Here is a 27848-nt window from a genome sequence, read left to right as displayed (position 1 = left end):
AATATATTCTATATTAGTTTGTAACAAATTTACATTAGATGATTAAAGTATGGAGGGAAAGGGGGTTTAAGAACACCCGCCTAACTTAATTCATATTACAAATGTTTTCAATTTTGCCTCCATGTGCACCCACATGTTGCTACTATAAAACACCAGTTTTATACAGAAATATGCCTAGCTACTTTACAAAACACAAGAGACTAAACAATGGAAAGAGGGTCCATATTTCCAGATTTGGGAAGAGGCCAAAATGGGGAGCATATCAACACACTTACACTGCCATCATTTGCAAAAATCAAAAGATTGTCAAACTCACAAAAAAGAGAAATAGTGCACATGTTGTCATTAAATTTTAGCAAAAATAAGCTACACAGGGGATCAATTAACAAGATTGCCAGTGACTTTGGAGTTAGCATAATCACTATTTTCACTATATGGAAAGATGTTCAGCTGTCAATCAAAGATGGAAAGGAGCTACCTACTGTTGACAGAAAGTATAAAGGGGGCAACAAGAAATATGATTTTGACTTGGAAAAGGTAAGAACCATACCTTTGCATCTAAGGACTAATATTAGAACACTTGCTTGTCAGTTAAAGGCGGGTAAGTCTACTGTGCATGGAATGATTCAAAAAGGTAGTATTAAATCTCATTCAAATGCTTTGAAGCCATATTTAACACCTACAAATATGGAAGCTAGGGTGAGTTTTGTCTACAATATATTGAAATATCTACAATTCGTACAAACCCAACATATATAGGAATGTTTTCTATAGTTCATATAGAGGAAAAGTGGTTTTATATGACTAGAACTTCACAAAAGTACTACTTACTGCCTAGTGAACCAGAACCACATAGAACTTGTAAGTCCAAGAGATTTATTACCAAAGTTATGTTTATGAGTGCAGTGGCTAGGCCTAGGTTTGACCAAGATGGAAATTGTATTTTTGATGGAAAAATAGGCATATTTCCATTTACTAAAGAAGAACCCGCTGTTAGAACAAGTAAGAACCGTGCAAAGGGTTTTATGGAACTTAAGCCTATAGAAAATATAAATAAAGTTGTGGTTAAACAATATATAATCGAAAAAATTCTTCCGGCTATTAAAGCCAAATGGCCAGAAGACAACATTGAGCATATCATAATATAACAAGATAATGCTAGGCCTCATATCAATGGTGACGACTTGGAGTTCATGGAAGCCGCACAATCTGATGGGTTTAACATATCATTGGCTAATCAACCGGCTAATAGTCCGAATTTGAATATCAATGATTTGGCTTTTTTAGAATTATACAAGGGTTGCAACAAGAGAAAGCCCCTGAAACAGTCTGTGAGTTAGTCGATGCAGTGATTGAACCATATGAAGAAGTGGAACCTTCTACATTAAATTATGTTTGGTTATCTCTACAGAATTGTATGACCAATGTACTAAAAAATGGTGGCAATAACAATTACAAGCTCCCTCATATTGGGAAGAAACGACTCGAGCGACTTGGACAATTACCCACTCAAATGACGGCTCCACTAGATGTTGTGGAAAAGGCATTAAATGGGACATCCTAGGACTTTTGCGGTGGATAGGACTTTTGCATGGGACAAGATTTTTGTACGAGACATGACTATATATGTAACCTACTCTGTAATCTTTTGCATTGTTTTTATGGTTTTTAGTTTATGTATTGGACATAATTTATGCATATGCTCTACTACTCCCTGTTGTTACCTTGTTACGTCAAAGACGCTTCACTGGCAGCATCACTGACAGCGAGAGTGTTGATGTAGTTGCATATGTCCCTGGTGGAAGTGTCCCTCCAGCAATGCTGCAATTTGAGGAATCGAATAAGTTATTGACAAAAAAAGAGAGACATAATATAATCTTCATAAAATATACACATAAATCAACCAAAAATAGATTCATATTCAACCTTTTAAAATAGATTCATATTTAACATGTCTAAGTCTCCAAGTGCATGTGTTTCCAGATTATGAACATAGTGGAATGGTAATCACGAGCAAAAAAATACTGAGAGGCATCTCCACATGAATCTTTACCAAATATCAGAAATAATATTGAAAATATTACACAGAATAGTTACAACTTCTCCTAATTTATTCTAAAATTAAGAATGCCAGCTTCCTTTCAAGTATGATAAAAGTATAAGTGCTGCAACTTTCAGGAACCACAAAACCATAGAAGAGAACACGATAAAGTGTGACAACAGGTGTCAATTTTTTAAACTTCAACTTTTTGTTTTATCAGATCCAGATAAATGGCAATATTATCTCTAAAAGGATAATAAGCAGTTATGATAAAAAAATCCAACTATAGAAACTAGTCATCTGAAGAAACAAAAGTAAGAACATAGAACTCGAACATCATAAAATTCAAAACAAAAGCAAAACCTCAAACTAAAATCACAAATAACACAGATAACACACATAAATCATAAAAAAAGTAAGAAATTTTACACGATTTGAGGGAGAAAAATTCGCATCATTCCAGTTAGGTCCTCGAACTGGTTTTAAAGTATTCTTCTTAGCTTTTATATATTGCTCAACAATTTTATCGGGTGTGTCTTCAACGATTCCATTCATGAAAAGCTCTGCCTTCTTTTCAACGATTTCGAGATCATCTTCAACAGTGAGAGTTTTAAGAGGAAGTGGCGAAGATGCTGGAGAAAGGAGAATTTCTGAATATTCTAATTTTGGGTATGAATCGCTAAGATACTGGGATTCCATTTGAAGAAGAAGATCAAATTTGGGGAAAAATGATTCTAGGGTTTGGACGACTTCTGATTAATTGAGAGAGAGAGAAGTCGGTGGGTGTGGGTGGGTACGGATGAGGGATGACTGGATGAGGCTAACTTAAAATTAGTTAAAATTGGAGTTAAAGTAATTATCAATATTATTATTAACCCACTGCTAATCCCTGTCAACCCACTCAACTTATCTATTATAATAATATTACTTTTCCTTATTTTAGTATATAAAAACTTCTATTAAAGGTAATGTAAAGAATTGGTGGGACGGCCCAAAAAGAAAATGTAAAGAAATGAGGGGGACGGAGGGAGTATGTTATTAGAATATTCCCTTTCTATATAAGTTGTCCTATGAGCTAATCGTAGCTAAGAGTCACATGCTTGTGGGGGCTATCAACATATACCCAATTTACGAGTATGTACAAAAAGAATTAAGCACAAACTATGTAACAACACATCCATTCACAAAATCACGTGTATCAATTACGAATGCTCCTATCATCATTGAATCACCTGATTCTTGCTTTCACAATCTTTCGGGCTCTCGAAGAAAAACATCAACATCATCCAAAAATCTTCATCTAGTTTATCAATCCATTTAAGCAATTGCAATGAACTCTTATATCTTCTTATATCTCGAGTACGAACAAATCAATCCACGGTGCAAGTCGACCGTCATACCGCTTGTAACTTTGTCAGAAAATACATCATCGTACTCCAACACATAAATTGAACCTCGAACTTTTCTCCAACCCAATTCGCCGCCAACCCGAATCATGGCTTAAATAGCACTTGTTGGGTGGAAACACACACACATAATTTAAGCATTCTCCTATGTATATATATATAGCCATCACAAAATTTAGCTATCGGAATTTACCATACTTATTCTATAAATCTTCCCATACTTATTATACAACCCTTGCTTGCTTGATACCCAATCTTCCAATTTTGTAACTAATACATTATACATATCATATATAATAATTGTCTACATAAAATTATTATTCAACTCAATTATGATAATAATTATCGACTAAAACAATTATTGACTCATTCAATTATTTTTTGTATAACCAATCCCATACAATCTATTAGATTGAAACCCAACTATTAAATTATTTCATTAAAGAAAAAATTGAGGGCCTATATATTTATATTTCGCCCAATACCATTTATATGTTATGGAAGTGGAATGTGAACCGGTTTAAAATTATGAAAGCTACTTAGAGTGTATATAAAGACTTGCCCAGCTACTAAGCCATCTATTTAGCAATGACTTGAGCAAAAAAAAGAAGATTATTGAAGGAACCACACACATGGAGCCTACAACATTTCTTTCCAATGATGGGTACAAACTCTCACATGGATTTGGTGGCTCACTCACTCACTCTAATATTCCAAATAGCTGTGATAGGCTGTAATTGTGATAAGGACCCACTAGTAGTTTTCTCCATATATGTTTTGTCCTCAACATACTGAGATTGTTCATGCAGACATTTTCATCTTATTATTTTTCACTTCCTTTTCTCTGCATCTGGTGTTCTCTTTATTCATGATTATGTCTATCATGTATTGTCTGTGATTGTTTGTGAGTCTTAATCATTAAATCTACATGGTATCAGAGCTAGCAAAAAATAACAAAACTTTGCTAGTTAATCTTTTTTGTGTTATTTCTACAATTTCTTGAGTCTTTTTCTCAGATCTACTTTATTTCATCATCTTGTTTTTAGATCTGTTTTACAAAATCTTTTTCTTATGGCTGCTGTGAACGCAGATGCTCATTTGACGTATCAAGATATGATCAACCCACTATTTTTACACCCATCTGATGGTGCCACGTCTATTCAAGTGGAAAAATTACAAGGCAGCTCCGATTACAGGGCCTGAAAGAGGTCTATGGAAATCAGTCTCTCTTCCGAACGCAAGCTGGGTTTTGTCAAAGGTACTGTCTTACCCCCAATTGATGATCCTATTAAAGCTGAGATGTGGGAAACCTGTGATAATATGGTAATAACCTGGATTACTTCAAACCTATCTCCTGTTATTAGAAAATATGTTATTTATATGAGTACTTCTCGTGATATTTGAAACAATTTAGAACAACATTTTTCACTAACTAATGGTTCCAGAAAGTACAAATTAAATCGAGATGTTTATGAGCTCAAGCAGAGCAATATGACGGTTAATGATTATTATACAGCTTTAAAAACCATATGGGAGGAACTTGATTCCCTCAATTCTCTTCATGTTGTAACTGCTCCCACTCCTGAGGTACTTAAACTACTAGCTGAAATAAACACTCAAAGAGAGGAGTCTAAGTTATTTCAATTTCTGAATGGTTTGAATGATGTTTATTCACTACAACGGAGTCATTTGTTGCTTATAACCCCTTTGCCTAGTGTAGAAAGTGCCTCGGCTATGTTGCAACAGGAGGAAGCTCAACGCGATATGATATATGGCCACAAAAATGAGGAAACTGAGTTAACTGCTATGTACAGCAAGAGCACACCTGCAAGGCCTTACCAATGCACACTCTGTGGAGGAAAGGGTCACACAAATGATCGTTGTTGGTCAGTGGTGGGCTATCCTAAATGGCATGTCAACTATAAAGGGCTTGTTTCGCCTAATCAGTCCACACTGCCATCTTTGCCTAATCAGTTTTGCCCAAATGCAAGTACTTCAATAAACAGGCCAAGAGGGAAGCCAATCTACAGGCCTCAGGGAAATAAATATGCACATGTTGCTCAAACCTCAGAAGCAAGTGCTGACACTCGTGTATTCTCAGCTCAACAATTGGAACAGCTTGCCCAACTTATGCAAATGCATACCATACAGAATTTGAACTCCGGAGGAGAGATATTGGAAACTCCATTCTATTGTATGATAATGTGTCACAATGCCCAGTCTTCTTCAAATGAATGGATTATTGATTCGGGAGCATCTGATCATATGACTCCGTATTTAAGTAATCTTCAGTCCCCTATTCCTGTCTACACCACAACTCAGATCAATCTCCCAACAGGGGCCACTGTAAGGATCTCACATACGGGTATTGTTCATATCTCTAGCAGTTTATCTTTGACTGATGTTCTTTATGTTCCACATTTTAAACATAATTTATTATCTATCCAAAAGCTGCTTAAAAATAACAATTTTGAGGTTAAGTTTCTACCTACGCATTGTATTATCTTGGATAGTACTTCACAATCTATTCTGGCTATTGGAGAAGCCAAACATGGGCTTTACTATCTTGTGAATATAGCTGATCTAGTTAAATGGTTGTCGTCGTTAAAATTTATCTCTCCCATGTGTCTTACTACCACTGTTGCACCATCTCTGAGCACCTGGCACCATAGACTTGCACACTTACCATTTTCCAAACTACATTGTATCCCTGATATCCCCAAACAATCAGCCAATGACCAAATCTGTCTAACCTTCCCGATGGAAAAGTTTTGTAAACTTCCCTTTGATATAAGTGAATCACATGCCTTGCATAAGTTTGATCTTCTTCATATCGACATTTGGGGCCCCTATAAGGTACCCACAAAAGGCAAGCATCGCTATTTTCTTACCATAGTCGATGACTATAGTCGATACACTTGGGTTACTCTCCTCACTTATAAGTCAGATTTTCTGTCTATATTCCAAACCTTTCATCATTATGTCAAAAACCATTTCTCTACCACTGTAAAAGTCATACGTTCAGATAATGCACTCGAATTCTTGGACAGTAAGTGTGCCTCGTTCTTTGCTTAGAATGGTATTACTCATCAATAATCCTGCTCTCATAGACCCCAGCAAAATGTGAGGGTCGAACGTAAACACACATATATATATATACTTGAGATTGCTCGCTCCATCAGATTTCAGGCTCACTTACCACTGTCTTTCTGGGGTTACTGCATTGAAGCTGTTGTTTATCTCATGAACAGACTACCAAACTTTGTTCTAAAAAATATCACTCCCTATGAAACACTCTTTCGAGAAGCACCAAACTACACACATCTTAAAGTAGTAGGATGCCTTGCCTTTGCTACCAATCCAGAATTTACCTCTGATAAATTCACTGCTAGAGCAGTACCTTGCGTGTTTGTTGGATACCCTGCATCAAAAAAGGGATATATTCTCTTGGACTTGGGTTCAAATAAGACATTCACATCTCGAGATGTAAAATTTCATGAAGAAATCTTTCCTTTCCATCCAGATTCCATCAAGAAATATATGACACCTCTCCCTGTTCGTCAAAATATTCTGCAACCTCAATTTTTTGATGACATCTATTTCTCCACCACAGATGCAGCACAGTCTGATACAGACCTATCACCCATTGCTTGTGAACCTTTGTCACCTGGGATTTCGAGTTCTTCTGGTTCTCATGGTTCAACTGCTGAAAATTCTCCAACACCACCCCCGTAAGACACTCAACGCGTGTTCATAAGCCCACCTGCTTATCTACAACAATATCAGACCTAACAAGCAACCACATCTCCAGTACAACACATCTCCAATTTGGCCTATATGACTGTTGAACCAGAGTTTACTTGTCTTATGGCCAATATGACTATCCATAATGACCCACTGTATTACAAAGATGTTGTGAAGGATCCGGGCTGGGTAAATGCTATGAATACAGAGTTACAAGCTCTTACGAGTAATAATACGTGGAAGTTAACAACCTTACCTCCTAACAAAAAACCCATCGGCTGTAAATGGATCTTCAAGACCAAATACAACTCTAACGGATCAATTGATAGAAAAAAGGCCCGTTTAGTGATACTGGGGTGTAATCAGACCTATGGGGAAGACTATGCGGAAAACTTCGCTCCTGTCGCGAAGACGACAACCATCAGGACGCTGCTTGCTGTTGTTGCCATCCTTGATTCGACTACTACACAAATGGACGTCACCAATGCATTTTTGCATGGTGACCTCCATGAAACTGTGTTTATGAAATTGCCACAAGGATATTCTCAATTTGGTAGCAGAATTGAGCTTAATAACACACAAGTTCGCTCTACTGCTGATCTAATTTTGCTGCTGCTCAAGTCATTATACGGGTTATAACAGGCCCCCCGTCAATGGTTTTCTAAATTGTCATCCACCCTTCTTGAGCTTGGATTTTCTCAATCGAAGTCTGATTACTGCATGTTCATTCAGGCAACAAACTCTCACACGACAGTAATCCTTATTTATGTCGATGATCTCTTAATTTGTGGCAATGATGAAGCTCAAATAACACATTTGAAGAACATGCTTACACAGTCATTTCATATGAAGGATCTTGGTCCTATTAGATATTTTCTGGGATTGGAGGTTGATCGAACTCAGGCTGGATTTTTCTTATCACAAAAGAAATACACCAAGGATCTTCTCAATGAGTATGGGTTGCAATCTGCAAAGCCACTTAAACTTCCAATGGATTCCCATCAGAAATTAGCTCATGATAAAGGAGATATTCTTCCCGATCCACACGTATATCAACGTCTCTTGGGCAAACTTATCTATCTCACCATTACACGACCAGACATTTCCTACTCTGTATAACTCCTAAGTCAATTTATGCAGGCCCCAACTACAACTCATTATCAAGCTGCAAAGAAACTTCTAAGATATCTAGTGGGTACTGCTACTCAAGGAATTCTTCTGGCCTCTAAAAGTGCAGCCCAACTTCAAGCATAATGCGATAGTGATTGGGCAAGCTGCCCAATCACACGACGCTCCACCACAGGTTACTGTATCTTCTTGGGAGCCTCTCCAATCTCTTGGAAAGCAAAAAAACAGTCAGTTGTTGCTCGTAGCTCTGCAGAGGCCGAGTATAGGGCAATGGCCATTACAACGTGTGAAATAACTTGGCTCAAACAACTGCCTAAAGATCTGGGAATATCAGCCATGCCACCTGCAATGTTTTACTGTGATAACCAGGCTGCCTTGGCTATTGCAGCCAACCCTGTACAACATAAACGCACAAAACATGTGGCAGTAGACTGTCACTATGTTCGAGATAAAATCAAAGCTGGGAATATAATCACTTAAAAGGTGTCTTCAACAGAGCAGGTTGCTGATATCTTCACCAAGATTTTACCTTTGCAACTACATGAAGCACATGTCAACAAGTTGGGAGTTCCTGCTGCCATCCACTCCCATCTTGAGGGGGAGTATTGAAGGGACCACACACATGGAGCCTACAGCATTTCTTTCCAATGATGGGTACAAACTCTCACATGGATTTGGTGGCTCACTCACTCACTCTAATATTCCAAATAGCTGTGATAGGCTGTAATTGTGATAAGGACCCACTAGTAGTTTTCTCCATATATGTTTTGTCCTCAAGATACTAAGATTGTTCATGCAGACATTTTCATCTTATTATTTTTTACTTCCTTTTCTCTGCATCTGGTGTTCTCTTTATTCATGATTATGTCTATCATGTATTGTCTGTGATTGTTTGTGAGTCTTAATCATTAAATCTACAAAGATAAATAATGGTTGAAGACTTTAAAAAATGAAAAGAAATTATAAGTTTAACTAATAGTAAATTTATACCTAGTATACTGTACCATGTAATGGTCAAAATAATATATATTACAAAAATAATATAAACTACAATTTATAATATAAACGTGCACCGGATATTAGTAACGGAAATGATAAGTTTAAGAATAATTGTTCAATAAAAGCTATGATTGCTAATATAAGTGAGTACTCGGTTCGTTCTGTTTAGTGGATTTGGGTCATGCATAAAATCTAACATGAGGCCCATCAAATCCAAGGAATTGTCACATCAGCCTCTCCCACGCTTCTGTTACTATACGTTCGACATAAAATGAGAGGGCAGAGCATAGGAAAAACGTTTCATTAATAAATGATACTCCCTCCGTTCCAATGAGAATTATATGTTTGATTTGGGCACGGAAATTAAGAAAAAATGGAATGTCAAGAGAAAAAGTAAGAAAATTGGGTAAAATGGTGGGGTTAATCAATATTTAATATATAAAGTTAGTACAGTGGAAGAAGGTAGTGGAGGTAAATGGATGTAGTTAATTTTATATTAATTTTTTTATTATTATTTTTGGTATGTTTTGAAATGTATAAAATTGAACTGGACATCCTAAAAATGAAAGTGTATAGAAATAACCAGGGAATATTAAACTTTATGAGATATATGCGTACGTAATTATCAAACCAATTCATTTAGTTGTCCAAAATTTATATTTGATGACTATCAAATATATAGTTATTAGCGACATTTCATATCGTGGTATGTTCGGTAGACTTGATAAGTCCCCCAATATGTAAAAAAAAGTGATATAATTTTAAGCTGGATTGTTGAAAGGCTTTGATAACATTGATGATAATTTCTGGCAACATTCATTCAGGGACCTGTTCTTTACCTGGGAATCTAGGGTGATTTTCAACAAGAGAAGCTTCATGAACTGTATTGCATAAAATTTAGATTCGGCTGGATGCCGCATTGTTATGTAATAAAAATTTTGAATATCGGCTAATAAGAGTTCTCCATATATATATTCTGGCTTCAATCTAGATTGTGGCATGTCAATAAACTTCATTATAAGCTGCATGCATGATGCATAACTACGGAGAGAACTTGGATTTTCATTTGGTATGGTATAAACTTAGGTTCCGCTTGGTATTACCGTACTTTTTGCTGAAAAACTGTCAGAAAGGTGTTTGATAAATTCTAAAAGCTACTGTCTGGAAAAACGCTTTTGGTCTAAAAGCTGCTGTTAGCAAAATTATGTCCTCCATGCTTCTGGAAAAAATTGTTTTCAGCTTTTACAGGAATTAGCTATCAGTTTCACTATCAAACGTTCTCAAAAATATTATTTTTATATATTATATCTCAAAATATGCATAAATTAAAAAAAAATCAAACAGTAATTTAATTTTCCTGACAACACTTTTTCTCACAGCACAACAGTTTTCAGCAGCATTCTCAAACAAAGCCTTAGAAAATGAAGGTGGCCTTGCAGGCATGCTTGAAAGAATGTGGCGTTCAGGGGGGAGATAGTCGATACGGGCCAGATTGGTTTAGGGTTTGATAACTCCGGTGAGCGGGCGGTTCCGTCCGATGGCGTTCCTGGACCTTCTGTGCGTGGGTGAGGTGTAGCTGTTGGTTGGGCGCCTGCAAAACAACACCGGAAGGGGGGTTTGGCTCCCACGGCGCCTCTGGTGTAAGAATAAGAACAGGCTTTGGAGAAGATGAAGGTATGTATATGTAATGTAGATGCTGCTGATGTGTGTGTGGATATGTATATATGATGGCTGCTGTGTGTTTATGAGTATATGAGAGAGTGTGAGTGTGCAAGAGTGAATATCTTCCAACCCCTAAACCCTTCAGTCTTGGGGGTATATATAGCCCCAAGGTAGGGTTTAGGGGTAGTTACCTCTAAATCTGGGCCGTTGGATCTTGGGAGCGGAGGACGCCTGGCTTGGACGGATTCCTTACACGTGTCTAGGGGAGGACCACCTCCAGAGTGTCCTAACGGCCTTCTGACACGCGCCGTGCTTGTCTGGTGTGTTGGTTGTTAATAGCTGTCATGGTCACGTGCCCACGAACCCTTCCTTGGCGGGTTGTGGGATATGCATGTGTTTGTTGGGACCTCCCTCATGGCGGTCTTGGCCCCAATCCGGATCCGGGTATGCAGGTGGATCCGGATCCGGGCAATAGGATAGATCCGGGCCTGGGCTCTTATGCTTGATTGGCCTGGGAGAGGGGGGTCTTAGCAGGTCAGTTGAGCCTGTATTCCTTTAGTCCAGGTTGACGCATATCCGAGTCTCTTATACCCTATCATTTTCCCCCCACTTCCTTATGCAGATTTTCTGGATGAGGGAGTAGAGTAGGGTTGCATATTTGGCTTAGGAAAAAACTGTTTGCTCCTGTTTGCCCCCCAATCTGGATCTGGTGTAATGGATACCAATCCAAATTAAGGTAGAATAGTTGCTTCAGAAAAATTTCTGCTCCTGGTTGCCCCCCAATCCGGATCTGGTGTAATGGGTACCAATCCGGATTAAGGTAGAATAGTTGCTTCAGAAAAATTTCTGCTCCTGGTTGCCCCCCAATCCAGATTTGGTGTAATGGATACCAATCCGGATTAAGGTGGAATAGTTGCTTCAGAAAAATTTCTGCTCCTGGTTGCCCCCCAATCCGGATCTGGTGTAATGGATACCAATCCGCATTAAGGTAGAATAGTTGCTTCAGAAAAATTTATGCTCATGGTTGCCCCCCAATCTGGATCTGGTATAATGGGTACCAATCTGGATTAAGGTAGAATAGTTGCTTCAGAAAAATTTATGCTCCTAGTTGCCCTTCAATCCGGATCTGGTGTAATGGATACCAATCCGGATTAAGGTAGAGTAGTTGCTGATTCAAACCTGTATCCGGTTGTCAATGGTCAGGATCATGGCTTTTGGTCCGGATCATAGGCTGTGGAATTTGAAGAGTTTTTAATTTGTAATGTCTTTCAGCTCAATTCCCCCCAATAATTTGAAAATTTGGCAGTTACGTTCCTTGAAAATAGGCCCTTAAAGATGATGGGGTTTAATTTGCATTTATATGTGTGTAATTACATATATATATATATATATATCTTTGTTTTTCCATTTTTTTTGTAACTGCTCCTGGAACCAGTAGGGTACTGCCACGTGGCAGGAGCGGTTTCTCTTTCATGGGCCTATAAAAGGCTGCCCCCCTCTTCCATTTCCTTTTTTATTCTCACCCAAAAAACGAAAAGTCCTTTCGCCTTCTTTCAATTCCGCCGGAGTTCTTCGAAGTCTTGGATTCACTTGGGCTTTTCCACCGCCGTCTTTCTTGCACTCGTGTTCGACAAATCTGTAAGCCTTTTTCTTCTTGTTTTTACTCTTTTTGTTTCTCGTGATTTTTCTTTAGGTTGTTGCATGCTCTAGTTTCATCTCCCATTCACGAATTGAAAGTTCGAATCGGCCTTTGGAGTTTGTTTTGTTTTGTTTTGTGGTATACTTTGCTTAGATCTGTGAGTGTTTGGGTATTTCGCGGCGTTTTTTCTCGAAAAGTTCGGTTTTGGGGTAGATTTTTCTGGGTTGTTCTCTACATGTTCTTGATGTTCTTCGGTTGAATATGTATATACATGTGTAAAAAGGGTAGATCTTGCTGTTTGATTCTTGGGTTGGCTGTTTGGGGGTAAGGGTTTTGATTTTGATCCGGGTCGAGGGTATAGGATCCGAATATGGGGGAGGTTTATTGGTAGAATTGTATGACTTAGGTTTTTTAAGCTGTTTTTGGTTGCTTTTGATCCGGGTATGGGTAATTTTAAGTTTTTGGTTGCTATGGATCCGGATCTGAGTATTTTTCACTAAGGTCCGGGTCCATAGTTGTTTTGCTATTTATTTGTAGTTAACATGATCCGGATCGTTGATGTTTTTCCGAGTTGGACTTGCATTGGTGGTCCAGATCATTAGGTTATGGTAAAACTAACATAACGTACCTGATCCGGACCCCTTAGCAAAACAAGTAAAATCTGTAGGGCCCTGTCTAACTGACCTTCATTTTAATAGGTATATGGTCCGGACAAAGGAGCGAGCTAGGAAAGTCTATAACTGCTACCCCAACTTTTCTGACGAGGAGAGTGATCCGGATTCATCTGGTAGAGAACAGATCCGGGGCGAGATGGTGATAAAGGGGTCCGGGTCTGTGGGAACGATTACGAGCTTCCAGTTCAAGTGGCTTCCGGAGAAATCGGTTATCTTTACTCCGAACGGCCGTTGGTCCGATATTAAGTATCACTTCGTTAGGAAGCCACCCGGGTTTGAAGATAGCATTTACTATACCCGGGTCAGATATGAGAGGCACGAGGATGGCCAACCGGGTGCTTATGACCAAGGTGCTCTGGAAGCAGCTTTTGCTTCGTTTGGGATCAGCCGGGATCATTACCAGCTGAAGGATTTCTATGCCGAAGCCGACCCGGGTGATATGGACAAGGCAATCCGGGCTGCTTTTCAATTAACCCCTGATATCGCTTGGAGGTGGCCCGAGCCCCATGAGAGGATTTTCCATCGTCCCGCGGATGGTTTTGTTCCGGTCTGGCTGGAGCATCTAAGGTCCGGGTGGAGCCCTCGCTGCCATATTTTTCTTAAGCACCTGTGTAAGTATGTCTACAGGATATCCCCCATGCAGATAACTCCAAACGGAATTAAGTCTATGACCTGGTTCATAGCTTGCTGTAACAAGGCTGGGCTCATGCCTACCTTCAAGTTGTTCCACCAGATTTTTTATCTTTCTAGATCAAGCCAGAAGCCTTTTTATGAGCTGAGGTTCCGGGCAGCAGAGTGTGGCTTTGGTCCGGGTAGGTCGAAACCGGTTATGCACCAGACCTCGTTGAAATATTGGAACGAGGAGATATTGATGCTGAAGGGGTACGATCTGGAGTTTCTTCCTTACTTTACAGCCGGAGAAGTTAAGATAAAGTTCAACCCGGAGATCTTAGAGGGGGAGGCTGTAGATCAGATTAGGAAATTTTGTGGTAGTCTCGGGTTCCAGCCGACCCCGGATACCTTTATGAACCATAAACTCCTGTTCCAACTTGGCTGTAAGTTCTTCTTTAACCTGTTATGTTAGTGATCCGGGTCCCCATCCCTGCTTGGAGATCCGGATTAAGTTCATTTTCCTTTTAACTTGTAATTGCTGGGAGACTCTGTTTGGTCTTTGATCCGGGTCTCTCTGCTTTTCCTGATGATCCGGATCAACGTATATTTTGCTTTTTTACTTGTAGCTAATTTGCATAAATCATCTTCCCATGATCCGGGCTTACGGAAGTATTTTATTTCCGGATTTGGTAGTCTTTGTATATATATCAATCCTGTGCTTATAGTTTTCTTTTCCAATTTTTCAGGTTTGCCACATTATAACCCTGCATCCAGAGCGATAATATCTTCTTCGGCTTATGCAGCAGCTTTCAACTCATTGGGATTGGCATACAAGACAACCAAAGGGGCCCCTGGTACTGGATCCGGATCTGCGGATGCAGAGGGCGGGGCCGAATCTTCTGCCCCCCGGAACGTTCCTAGCCCAGGTGATGTTGCTTTGAACGAGGACCCGGATGTCCAGGAGATCTCTGAGGACCCTCCTTCGAAGAAAAGGAAGTCCGCCCCAGGAAAGCCTCCCCGCGGAAAAGCTGTCGTTGTTGACCGGGTCGTTTGTGATTCGGAAGGGAAGGGTCCGGACGGGGGTCTCATCAGGATAGGGATAAAGAGCTTGGTTGACCTGGCCGGGTTTATGTCTAGTATTCCTTCCCAAGATGACTATGAGGAGGTGGAAGGATACAGCATGGCTGCAGCTCTGAAAAGGGTCACCGGGCAATGGGGACAGGTATCTAACATTTCCATGCCTTTGGTTCCGGATTACGTCCCCCATTCTTTTTTTTGTACTTAGTCGATTTCTTTCTTTTTTCAGCTCGGGAGTGCCATATCTATATGCTCAGACGTTGCCTACACGGAGGTCCGGGAGGCCAACAACCGGACCAATACCGAGAAGATAAGGGCTGATACCTTGCAGGGTGAGTTGGAGGAAGCCCGGGAGGGATTCCGCGTGGTTGAGTCCGGGTTAAGCCAGAAGTTGAAGGAATCTGAGGACCGGGCTGAGGGGCTTGCCAAAGAAGTGGAGAAACTCAATGCTGAACTTGCTGCCAAGGAAAATTTGAATAAGGAGGCTATAATTGCCGAATTCAAGGCTAGTGACGTTTATGATTTTAAGGTTGCTCAGGCTGGGGTCCCTGAAGTCCGCAGATCCTGGGTTGTTGCTGAGCGTCACATCAAGACCGATCCCTTGGCATCCTGGGAGAGCTTCATCCAGGAGTTCCTTGCTGTAAAGGCCGCAGTTGAGCAGGGTCAGGGGGAACCGGAACCCTATGATGGTCCGAGTCCCAGCTTCCTCTAGATCCGGACCAGCTTTGCAAAGCTTCTCGGGCCCAGCCCTTGTAATTTCATTTTCTAGGATTTCCCATTCTCGTACTTTGATTTGAACTATTTGTAATATTTGGATTTATTCCGGATTGAAGGCAATCCGGATCCTGCTTTGAACTTTTCTTCCGTTGTAGAAAGTATTTGCTTGTCTTTCATCTGTTGTTTTTTTTATGAGCAATCCGGATCCTGGCTTTATTGCGCGAATGATCCTGATCCGGGTTGTGGCTATGACCCCTAACCCGGATTGGGTTTATATCAGGGTTGGTCTGGGTATGGAACCATATCCGGGTTGATGTTTACTTTTATGCTTAATGTACTTAGAAAATATAAGTACATAATGGTTGCTTGCAATCCGGATCTGACAGCTTATCCGGGTTGATACTTAATTTTGTCCTTAATGTACTTAGAAAATGTAGGTACATAATTGTTGTTTCTAATTTACTTTCAATCCGGGTATAAAAACCACCCGGGTTGATGTTTGTTTTTTTGCTTTATGTACTTAGAAAATGTAAGTACATAATGGTTGCTTGCAACCCGGATTTGAATGCTTACCCGGGTTGATTTTTGCTTTTAAATTTGCTTTCAATCCGGGTATGTCTAATCCGGATTGGTGATTGCTCCATTTGCTTAGAAATTTTCTAAGCAAATAGTGGTTGCCTTTATTTTTTGCTTCCAACCCGGGTATGAGAATGTACCCGGGCTGCTTTTTGCTTCCATAATTGGTAATTTAAAAGTAATAACTTTCTAAGAATGGAAAATTCATTTCATTGATTTGCAAATTTTTTCATACAAAATATAGGATCATAGATTGGTTGCTTGCCATAGGCTACAAGTTCTGGTTGCTTTTGGTTGCTTTTTATACTGGTAAAACTTTCTGAGCCTGAGTCCATGCCATGTATTTGGTACTTCAGACTCATCCATGTTCATTAGCTTGTATGTTCCTGGCCTTAGAACTTCCTTGATTTTGTATGGGCCTTCCCACTTTGGCATTAGCTTTCCAGTGTTGGTGGGGTCTGAAGCTTCTGTGTCTCGAAGGACCAGGTCTCCAACTTGAAAGTTTTTGACCCGGGACTTCTTGCTGAAGTGCTCTCTTGTTTTCTATTTATACTTTTCCATTCTTGCCACTGCCTGGTCTCGGACTTCATCAATTAGCTCAATATTCGTTCTGAGCCCCTCCTCATTTGCTATCTCATCAAAGTTGATTGCTCGATGGGAGGGATATCCTATTTCAATTGGTAGCATGGCTTCAGTTCCATAAGCCAATTTGAAGGGGGTTTCTCCTATGCTTGTTCGGGGGCTTGTCCTATATGCCCAGAGTACATTAGGCAATTCTTCTGGCCATTTGGTTTTGCTTTCCCTGAGTCTCTTCTCTATCCCCCTGAGAAGTATTCGATTTGTTACTTCAACTTGGCCATTTCCTTTAGGATAGGCTATAGATGACTTCTTGTGCCGGATACCCCTTTCTTTAAGGTAGGATTCGAATTCTGAACCAACGAACTACAGACCATTATCTGAGACCAGTACTCTCGGGATCCCAAACCTCATCAATATGTTGTCCATGAACTTGATGCAGTCTTGTTGGTTTATTGTTCTTATTGCCTTTGCCTCTACCCATTTTGTCATATAATCAATTGAGACCAGTAAGTATCTGAGGTCACCTCTGGCCCTGGGAAAGGGTCCCATGATATCGATGCCCCATACGGGAAATGGGATTGGTGATAAGACAGAGGAGGGTAGGACGGGGCTCATCCGGGTCACATTGCTGAATAACTGGCATTCCTTACACTTTTTCACAAAGTCTACTGAATCCTGGTGGATAGTAGGCCAGTAGTACCCCTTTCTTATGATTTTATGAGCTAGAGCCTTCACGGACATGTTGTCTCCGCAGATTCCTTCATGAACTTCCATAAGGCAGTACTGTGCCTCTCCTGGGCCTATGCACTTCAGGATTGGGGAGGAAAAGGTCTGGCGATAGAGTATACCTTCTTCGATGAAGAATTTTGAAGCTTTTGCCTTTAACCTTTGAGCCTTCCCTTTATCCTCTGGGAGCTCTCCCTTCTCCAGGTAGTCAATGAATGGAGTCATCCAATTCGGACTGTTGTCTATTTCCGTGACTTCTTCAGATTCTGTGCTCGGTTTCTGCAATTCTTCGAAGTAGACGGAGCAATCCAAATCTGATGAATTTTGAACAAGCTTAGATAGTGTATCAGCTTCTGAATTTTCCTCTCTGCAGATTTGGATGACTTGTATTTTTGGTATCAAGGCGAGGTAGCTTTGGACCAAAGCCTGGTACTTGGCTAGAACTGGATCCTTGTCTATGTACTCGCCGTTTGTTTGCTTTACCACGATCTGGGAGTCGCTGTAGATTTTAAGATCCTGTATCCTGAGTGTTCATGTTAGCTTCAAACCTGCAATCAAGGCCTCGTACTATGCCTGGTTGTTTGTTGCTGAGAAGCCGAAGGATATTGCTGTTTGGATTGTGAATCCTTCTAGGCTCTTTAGTATGAGGCCGGCTCCTGATCTTTCATTGGTTGAAGAACCGTCAACTTTGAGAGCCCAGGCTTCTGTTCCTTGATATGTGTTCATCTCAGGGTCAATGCTCATGAGCTCGGGCTCTTCTTCTGGGAAATTGCATTCTATGATGAAATCAGCTAGAGCCTGGGCTTTGATTGTTGTTCTAGGAATGAAACTCAGATTGAACTGACTTAGCTCAACTGCCCAATTTACCAACCTCCCTGAGACATCTAGCTTGTGTATTATCTTTCTTAAGGGTTGATTGGTTACAACTCGTATCTCCCTTCCCTGGAAGTAGTGTCTGAGCTTCGTGGATGCTGTGACCAAGGCAAAAGCAAACTTTTCTAGCCTTGGGTACCGGGTCTCTGCATCTTTTAGCACTTGGCTCACATAATAGACTGGTTGCTGTTTTCCATTCTCTTCCCTGATCAAGGCTGCCCCAACTGCCAGGGCCCCTGCTGACAGGTAAAGGGATAGGGGCTCCCCGGGTTGAGCTTTTGTTAACACAGGGGGTTGAGAAAGGTACCTTTTGATTTCTTCAAATGCGCTCTAGCACTCTGGGCTCCAATTAACTTCTCTCTTGTTGGTTGCTCCTTTTAACAGGTCAAAGAAGGGTAGGCATCTTTCAGCTAGCTTGGAGATGAATCTTCTTAGTGTAGCCAGTGACCCTGCTAGCTTCTGCACATCTTTTTGTGTTAATAGGGGGCCTTCATCTCTTGGATTGCCTTTATCTTTTATGGTTTGGCCTCAATCCCTCGATTGCTTATCATGAATCCAAGAAATTTTCCTTCCCCTACTCCGAATGTGCATTTTTCTGGATTGAGCCTGAGTGAGTATTTTCTCAAGTTGTCGAAGCATTCTCTCAGGTCTCCTATGTGCCCGGGGATGCTTGTAGACTTTGCAATCATGTCATCGACATATAATTCCAGGTTCCTTCTAATCTGGTCTTTGAAGATTTTATTCATTGCTCTTTGATATGTTGCTCCCGCATTAGTCAATCCGAAAGGCAGCATCACATAGGCATAGACCGCCCTGTGGGTGATAAATGTTGTCTTTAGGATATCCTTGGGATTCATCTTGATCTGGTTGTACCCCGAGTAGGCGTCCATGAAACTTAGCATCACGTGCCCAGAAGTTGCGTCGATCAATTGATCAATATTTAGCAAGGGGTAGGGGTCTTTGGGACATGCACTGTTCAGGTCTGTGTAATCGATACACATTCTCCATTTTCCGTTTGCTTTTTTCACCATCACTACATTTTCCAGCCATTCCGGGTACTTGACTTCGCATATTATTCCGGCTTTCAGTAGTTTCTCAATTTCTTCATCGATTGCTTTTTGCCTTTCTGGGGCAAAATTTCTTCTCTTTTGCTTGACTAGCTTCCTCTCTGGGTTGACGTCCAAGCTATGCATCGCTATGGATTCATCCAACCCGGGCATGTCTTTTGGGGTCCAAGCGAATATGTCAGAGTACCCTTGGAGTAGTGATACCAGGTCATTTCTGAAATTAGCCTCGAGCCCGGATCCTATCTTTATCTTTTTGGAAGGATCACTTGTATTGATCAGAATTATTTCTGTTTCAACAGCTGCCTCTATCTTTGATTGATCCATGTTTGATACCATCTGCTGGATCCGAGCCTCTGTATTCTTCTTCATATAAATCTGAGCATGGGCTGTCATCTCTTTATTATTTCTTTCTTCAATATTTTCTGGGTTGGTTGCTTGCACCGTAGGGTTGGTTTGGCCAAGGCCTAGGCCCAATTCAATCTCTTCTGTGACTTGGTTGCTTTTTTGCTCTTCTGAGCTTTGTTTGGTTGCTTTTGGGTCTGAGAGGGACTCTATGATCTGAACTTCTTTTCTCGTATCATTCCTTATATGTGGGCGATATTTCTTAATACTTTGCTGTTTCCGGAGCACCACAGCCTTTCTATTGTTATCTTGATGAGTTTTAGCCATTACCAGAGCCTGGCTATAACATCTTTCAGCTACCTCATAGTCTCCCTTGATTTCTCCTATCCCGGTTGGAGTTGGGAATTTGATTTTCAAGTGTGATATGGATGTGATTGCTTGGATCCTGGTCAGGGCTGAGCGCCCGATTATGCCGTTGTAGGATGAAGGAGTATTGATCACGTAGAACTTTATCACATGGGTAACTTGGTTTGGGCCCGATCCAAATATGACTGGTAAGTATAAGGTACCCTGGATCGGGACCAAGTTGTTCCCGAACCCATACAGAGGGTCCTCTTGGCATTCATTGGAGCGTACGCTCCCAAGCCTCATCCTGTCTACAGTATGCTTGAAGAGTATGTTCACTGAAGATCCGTTATCAATCAGCATCCTTCTCACTTCGTTGTCGAAGATATCAAGTGTTACCACCAAGGCTTCGTTGTGATTCGGGTTGACCCTTTCATAATCCTTGCTGCTGAATGAGATCATCATCTCCGGGTAGGATTGAGTGGAGAACACTTCATCTCCTGAGCCTGGGCTCCTAGGGAGGGAGTGTGAACCTCCTAGGACCACATTTACCATATTCTTACATTTTCTTTGCCTTTCTTCTCTCTGGTTTTTCTCCCTTGAGATGTATTGATTGAGGTTGCCTTTCTTGACTTGGTCTTCAATGAAGTATTTTAAAGAGAGACAATTTTCAGTCTTGTGCCCATGGGTTTCATGATAGTCGCACTGCCTGTTGTAAGGCCTGCTCTCCGGGGGAGTCTGCATTGGCTTCGGAGGGTAGTAGAATGGCTTTCCCTTGATCTCCTTCAGATCTCTTCCCGGGTCCTGGTTAGTGGTGTCCACTCTGGCTCTTGCCTAGGCTCCCTTGCCTGCCTAGGTGGACCGGGATCACCTTTGGATTCTGTTTTAGGACCTAATCTTTGGAATATTGGGGTTTTTTGTACCACATTTGTTTGCTGGGTTTGGTTGCTTTATTTGAACTTTTTCTCCTGATTGTAACCCCCTTTCGGTCGGTCATCAGAAGATTTATTCCTATTTCCTCCATTCTGAGTCATTCTCATCGCCTGGAGAACATCTGTTTCTTTTATGAACCGGGCTGCCATAGAATAAGCCGCGACCAGGCTTTGGGGCTCTTTGTTTATCAACTCAACAATATACCTCTCATTGTGTTCTGAATCCAGGTTTCTTCGAAATATGCGTAGAGCCTCCCTTTCATCGAGATTCGAAACTTTGTTGATGGCTTCCTGGAACCTCCGCATATAGGCTGAGAGTGCTTCGTTATCATACTGACGGATTGTCTCCAGGTGGCACATGTGCATTTCATGTGTTTTATTGGCTCTGAATCTTCTAAGGAAGGCTCCTCTGAATTCTTTCTAGGAGTGGATGCTTCTTGATGGGATTCTGCTGAACCATCTTTGAGCCACCCCTTTGAGGGTCGAGGCGAAGAATCTGGATTTCATCAAGTCATTGTAATAGTATATCTGAGCTATTTGTTCGAAGTAGTTGAGGTGCTCTTCCGGATCCCCCCGTCCATCGAAAGAGTCGAAGTTGTAGTGTTTGAGATTTTTCTATCGAGGGATGGCTTCTAGGGAGTGGCTGAAGGGCGTGAGGGTCTCCCCAACTTCCAACCTGGAATCTCTCTCCATCTTTTTCTGGAGCTCATAAATCATGTCTTTAAGATCCTTCTGGCCCTCCTCTTCGTCATCAGAAATGAGTTCGGGGGTAGGGTCCCTCCGAGTTCTTTTGCCTCTTGTTTTAGTTAGGAGCCTCTCCTCCTCCAGATGCATTCTTTTCTGAATTTTTTGCTCCAGCTTTTCCTCTTCTTCCTTTCTTATCTTTTCTCTGATTTCTTCAAACTTTTTCTTTCTGGTTGCTTCTGTATCCTTCTTACTAGGCTCTTTTTGATTCTTTTTTATCTTGGCCCCAATTCGGTCGAAGACAGATCTCCTGGATTGCTGAGAGTCCCCGGACTCTTCTTGCTCATCATCTTGTTCAAATTCCATCTGAGCCCGGGCTTGTTCATCTCTGTAGAGCCTGATTGCTTCAGCAAGTTCGTGGCTTGTTAAGTTAGCCATATGCTCCTCTGCAACTGGAACATTGGTGTACTTGTACTGATTGAGCTCTATGATATTTCTAGCATCCCTTACCGGGGTATGCTGCGTCAGTGGTTGCTCCTGGAAGGTCTCCCTGTCTCCTCCAGGTTCTTGGACTTGAGAGGGGTCTTGATCCTGAATGTGGGTACTGGCGGAGGGCCTACCAGCTGTACTTTTTCCTGTTCTTGCAATTACCACAATTGTACAAACAACTGACCAAGATTTGAGGCTACAAATGTGGATCTGAGGTTGCTTTTTTGAAGATTACAAAAAATTTCCAGAATAACAACAAGCAAACTTTCTGGGTTTTGCTAACAATAATACTAAACAAGAACAGCAGGCTCTTGAACACAAAAGAAAATATGCAAGCTAAAACAGTTCTGGGTTTTAAAATTACCAAGACTATCAAACCCCAGGCTTCAAAACTATCAAGATTATTAAACCCTAAACAACCAAAACTTAACAAACAAGAGTGGGCTCACACAAACGTGGCCTAAAGTAACGAGCTCACACAAACGTCGCTAAGATGAACATTCATATTCAAGAAAGGGTTTGGTTGCTTGTGTTCTTACAGGTTTAAAAGTGGACTCTCTCAAGAGTTTGTTGATGAAGATGAATCTAGGGGCACCGAGACCCAAGGATGGAGCGCCCCTCCTTCTAGCGCCAAATGATAACTCCGGTGAGCGGGCGGCTCCGTCCGATGGCGTTCCTGGACCTTCTGTGCGTGGGTGAGGTGTAACTGTTGGTTGGGCGCCTGCAAAACAACACCGGAAGGGGGGTTTGGCTCCCACGGCGCCTCCGGTGTAAGAATAAGAACATGCTTTGGAGAAGATGAAGGTATGTATATGTATTGTAGAGGCTGTTATGTGTGTGTGGATATGTATATATGATGGCTGCTGTGTATTTATGAGTATATGAGAGAGTGTGAGTGTGCAAGAGTGAATATCTTCCAACCCCTAAACCCTTCAGTCTTGGGGGTATATATAGCCCCAAGGTAGGGTTTAGGGGTAGTTAACTCTAAATCTGGGCCGTTGGATCTTGGAAGCGGAGGACGCCTGGCTTGGGCGGATTGCTTACACGTGTCCAGGGGAGGACCACCTCCAGAGTGTCCTAACGGCCTTCTGACACGCGCCGTGCTTGTCTGGTGTGTTGGTTGTTGATAGCTGTCATGGTCACGTGCCCACGTACCCTTCCTTGGCGGGTTGTGGGATGTGCATGTGTTTGCTGGGACCTCCCTCACGGCGGTCTTGGCCCCGATCCGGATCCGGGTATGCAGGTGGATCCGGATCCGGGCAATAGGATAGATCCAGGTCTAGGCTCTTATGCTTGATTGGCCTGATAGAGGGGGTCTTAGCAGGTCAGTTGAGCATGTATTCCTTTAGTCCAGGTTGATGCCTATCCGAGTCTCTTATATCCTATCAGTGTTCACCAAGAAAAATACGATAATGGCTCATATTTGGTTTAGATCCGGACTTCTAATACCCGGGATTGGTTTATATCCGAATAAAATGATACTGGATCATGGCATCGTGATGATACCATGGGTTATGTCCGTCGGGGGAGGAAATTACAATGCCAGTGTCTTTCAAGTTTTAACGGGAACTTCAATTACCATCAAAATGTGCTGTCATCTCGTAGTGGCAATTTGTGTAGCCAGTTGTCAAGAATTTGCTACTTCGTTGATTCCTGTTGTTGATTGGACATCGTAAATATAGTCTCCTTATTGAGATTTTTTATTTCTATTTATTAGACGAAATTGTTTTCTTACGAAAGTTGCTATAGATCTAAGAGAGAAAGAGATTATGAAGCCTTAAACCCATGATATTGAGAAGGGTGATCAAACGGGTAACTGATAGAAAACAATAAAGCTACTATAACAAATTACATGGAGAATAATAATTAAAAAACAAACAAACCATACATTTATCCCAGTAAGTAGAGGTACGATAATTATTAAGGATTTTGACTTCTTACTCTGCCTCAGTTTCTTGCAGGGAATCAAGAAACTGCTTGAGACACTTGTTGTAGATAAAGGGTTTTTCTATGTGAGCCAGGTGGCCTGCTTTCTCTATGCCCTGATATGTTGCCAGGTCTCCTAGTTGCCTGTTAAGAAATCGCATTTTCTAGTATTTTATCAGTTCATATTGATATGCATATTATGACTTGGAACATTATCTATTGCTTTAGTCGTAAGTTAAACATGAACTCACTTTTTCATGTTCTTGACAAGCTCGAATTTGATAATTTGATCCTCTTTGCCACATAGAAATAGTATTTTCTACAAAAGAAGACAATCTTTAAGGGTTGCATAGTGATCCAGTAATATGTCCACAGAAATTAGCATACATCTTAATTTTTAAGACAAGTGCTTAACATGCTTAACTCTGGCGAATTATCCCCAGCCAAGCCATCGGTGGATGGGCCGGGTACAACTGCTGCAATGTTACATTGCGGCTACCACAATGTTTCATTGCGGCAGTTGTATCCCATCCAACGTTGCCTGAGGAAAAGCTCCCTAAGATGATAATACAAACATCTGTGTGGTATATATGTACCTGTTTAAAACTCGGGATAGTTGTATCTTTGTCGCTAACTATCATAGCATCAAGTAGTTCATCCCTTTCCTTTCTATTGTTAAACATCGCCTGCAAAATATTTGAACTCCAAATATTAATTTACATTACAGGCTACAGCTAGTAACTTGTCAAAATAGAACAGAAAAGCTTTTGATGCTGTAGTATTCCTATTTGCAGTGCTGTGCTATAACACAAAATATGCATTTATCTGTACTCACAAATTATGACTAAGGAAACAAATTAAAGATTGTAAAAAATAACCTGGAGATAATCCATATAAATTTTATCAGGGAACCATAGCTTTGTATAAGCTCCAACCGAAAAAAGCTTCTTGACTCCGTCTACAGAAGTTGGTAACAATTCTTCTGAAAATGAACCAATCCCTGAACTCTGAATAATGGCCTCACTGATAGAATCTGTCATAGCTACAGGTGAGCCCGAAACAACCAAGGCTTGAATAAAACTAGGATACAGCTCGGCCATCTTAAACGCAACGATGCCTCCATAACTAAACCCCACTAGGGTGCATCTCTCCACTCCCAGTCTCTTCAGTCCTTTCATCAAACACTGGGCTTGAAAATCAGGTGACCTATCTGAGCTTTCGGAGAATGAGTCACCGAAAAATAATAGGTCTGGCACGTAAACGGAGTAGTGCTTAGTGAGAGAGCCAACTTGAGCCAGCCAAGTAATTATACCATTAGCTTGGAAGCCTTGGATGAGAACTACTACTGGTTTGTTTGGCTTGGTAAAGTTGATGTTAGTTTCAGAAGTTGAGATGGTTTTGTCATTTTTGGTATTGTTGAGGGTTTCAGAAGGAGCCCAAAAGTTCATGACAGTGCCGGGCATAATCTCTACTAGGTAAGCTTTCATGCCAACCATTTTCACATAAAAGTTTATTAATGGATTTAGTGCAGCTATTAAGTTTACCATTTTCGCCAAAAGATAATTATAAAACTTGTCGATAATGAATTCTAATTTATAGAGAAAGAAGTTCAAGGCGTTAGGCGAGGAAATTTACACTGATAATTAAGGGTGGCAGTGTAAGGTGGGTGAGGTTTACCCAAATGTTGGGGTTTATGTGAGAACATGTGTTTGGCCTTTTCTTTTCAATCTCACGCATTTTTTGAATACTCGTTCGAACGTTAGATCACCTCTCTGGACTTTCGTGGTTCTTGAATGACATTTTACCTAAAAATTACGTGGGTCACGCATAGTTAATTTGCAGAGTAAGTTACCCAGATTCGCCTACGGAATGTCGGATACAACATACTCCCTCTACTCCAACCATTTCTTTACATTTTTTTTTGGATGTTTCATCTAATTTTTTAAATTTCAAAATTTACCAAAAGTAATAAATGGATCCTATCATTTTCCCATTTTTTCCCTTTTCACACTACTTTTACTCTATTATCTCCTTTTTATATATTAAAAATCAATATATCCCACTACTTCACTCACTTTTCTTTCTCTTTTTCACTACTTTATACATATTTTTTAATCTCCGCGTCCAAATCAAATGTAAACAATTGGCTGGAACGGAAGGAGTATTGTTTTAAAAAATTTAGAATACGGGGACATCACCCAAATTTTGAACACGAGTGCGAGAATACGGCATAAATAATATTAATTATATATGATAGAAATATAACTATTTTTTTCTAAATATTTTTTTAAAAAAATTGTATTGATATAATTTAAACGGTCTTTGAAATTTAAATGTACATCTAAATGTACATGAGAGGTAGATTGCATGGAGTAGTTGGTTACATAATGCTACATAAATATCCTAACATTATTATAATATTTAAATCATGTGCTGGAAGACAGCTGTTAGAACAGGCATTGTACAATTGATAACAATGTATCTTACCCTATGTCCCCGCTGAGTTTACACGTTTATTAAACGTATTTGTATATATTTCGAAATTTATATAAAATATAGTTTCATAATATTTTTTTTAAAAAAAATTAAATAAAAATTTAAATATAAAATTTTTAGGGCTTTTTTCATAAATAACCAAGTTTAAAAGAATTTTTGCAAAAATACTGTCATTTTTTAAAACAAATTACAAAAATATTATGTTCCAAAAAATATTTACAAAAATATGGTGGTTGCATATGCAACCATATCTACAACTGTTAGTAACCATATATGCAAGCACAAATGCAACTTTGAAAAAATCTTTTGAAAATTATATTTATTTACATAATAAGTTGCAACTGGTTGCAAGGTAGAAAAATAAATACCCCTGCGGGCCAAACATTGCAACCTAAAAAACAACTAAAACAACAAATTAGAAACCGCAATATCCAAAGATTTGCCACCAGCTTTCTCCATGTCAAAGTGTACACTGTCCACTATGACCACTTCCTATAACAATTTAAGTTACCTGATATGCTAGTTGTACAACTTTTTTATATTGGCCCCGCGGGGGCAGTTGCATTTAGATACAATTGGATGCAACCATATGTAACTGAATGCAATCAAAATTAATAATACGGTTTGTAACTTCTGTAACCATATTTCAACCAAAAGCAATCACTATTGAATCTTATATGAGTGATTGCATAACAGGTTGCAGTGCCCCTACAGGGTCAGCAACCACAGATGCAACCAAAACAACCTGCTATTTAAAACACCCATCTACATAGCTGCCACCACCACTACCACATTCATGACACCCACTTCTATACCCATCGCCACTACCACCATATCCACATGTTACAGTTCCCCTACGGGGCCAGCAACCACAAATACAACCAAAGCAATTTTAAATTTAAATATAATAAAAATTACAAGCAATTGAGATAAACTCGTTGCAACAGTTGTAACTGCAACCGCAACTATATAAGAAAAATAAAGACGCCAAACATTACAACCTAAAAAGCAACTAAAACTTAGCTCAACTCAACATAGTTGATTGTCAAACAAAATCATACATATTCCACCTAAAATTCTCAAATTCACACACACGCACACACAGAAATATATA

The 27848-nt window shown here is 40.3% G+C and overlaps 1 protein-coding gene across 4 annotated transcripts; it reads right to left on the bottom strand.

Moving 5' to 3' along the window:
* Nucleotides 1–22: 22 nt before the first annotated feature.
* LOC141723514 (uncharacterized) lies at nucleotides 23–25974 on the bottom strand. 4 transcript variants are annotated; one of them, XR_012576295.1, is made up of 7 exons: nucleotides 25117–25973; nucleotides 24835–24924; nucleotides 24490–24557; nucleotides 24254–24382; nucleotides 1725–1821; nucleotides 551–679; nucleotides 23–276 (listed from the first exon to the last, which is right to left on the bottom strand). XR_012576295.1 is itself a non-coding variant. In XM_074525338.1 (6 exons), exons 1-5 carry the CDS (start codon nucleotides 25783–25785, stop codon nucleotides 1734–1736), a joined length of 1044 nt encoding a protein of 347 aa, XP_074381439.1. In that variant the 5' UTR covers nucleotides 25786–25973; the 3' UTR covers nucleotides 25–276; nucleotides 1725–1733. The 4 variants fall into 4 exon arrangements, 3 of the variants coding, with proteins under 3 accessions (XP_074381439.1, XP_074381440.1, XP_074381441.1); XM_074525338.1 differs by lacking the exon at nucleotides 551–679 and having other exon boundaries at nucleotides 25–276; XM_074525339.1 differs by lacking the exons at nucleotides 23–276; nucleotides 551–679; nucleotides 1725–1821 and adding an exon at nucleotides 23701–23965 and having other exon boundaries at nucleotides 25117–25974.
* Nucleotides 25975–27848: the final 1874 nt, after the last annotated feature.

The sequence above is a fragment of the Apium graveolens genome, chromosome 5 (genome assembly GCF_009905375.1).
Source record: "Apium graveolens cultivar Ventura chromosome 5, ASM990537v1, whole genome shotgun sequence".
Classification (NCBI taxonomy): Eukaryota; Viridiplantae; Streptophyta; class Magnoliopsida; order Apiales; family Apiaceae; genus Apium; species Apium graveolens.
The sequence above is the reverse complement of the archived record's forward strand: the minus strand, read 5'-3'. Positions and strand labels throughout refer to the sequence as shown.

Bases quoted from the DNA above. Each gene is read 5' to 3' on its own strand.
- LOC141723514 (XM_074525338.1), bottom strand. From the start codon at position 25,785: ATGGTAAACTTAATAGCTGCACTAAATCCATTAATAAACTTTTATGTG. The intron at 24,558-24,834 runs GTACATATATAC...CTTCTTTTGTAG, and splicing joins CTATCCCGAGTTTTAAACAG to AAAATACTATTTCTATGTGG. The intron at 1,822-24,253 runs GTAAGAAGTCAA...CTCAAATTGCAG, and splicing joins CTGCAAGAAACTGAGGCAGA to CATTGCTGGAGGGACACTTC.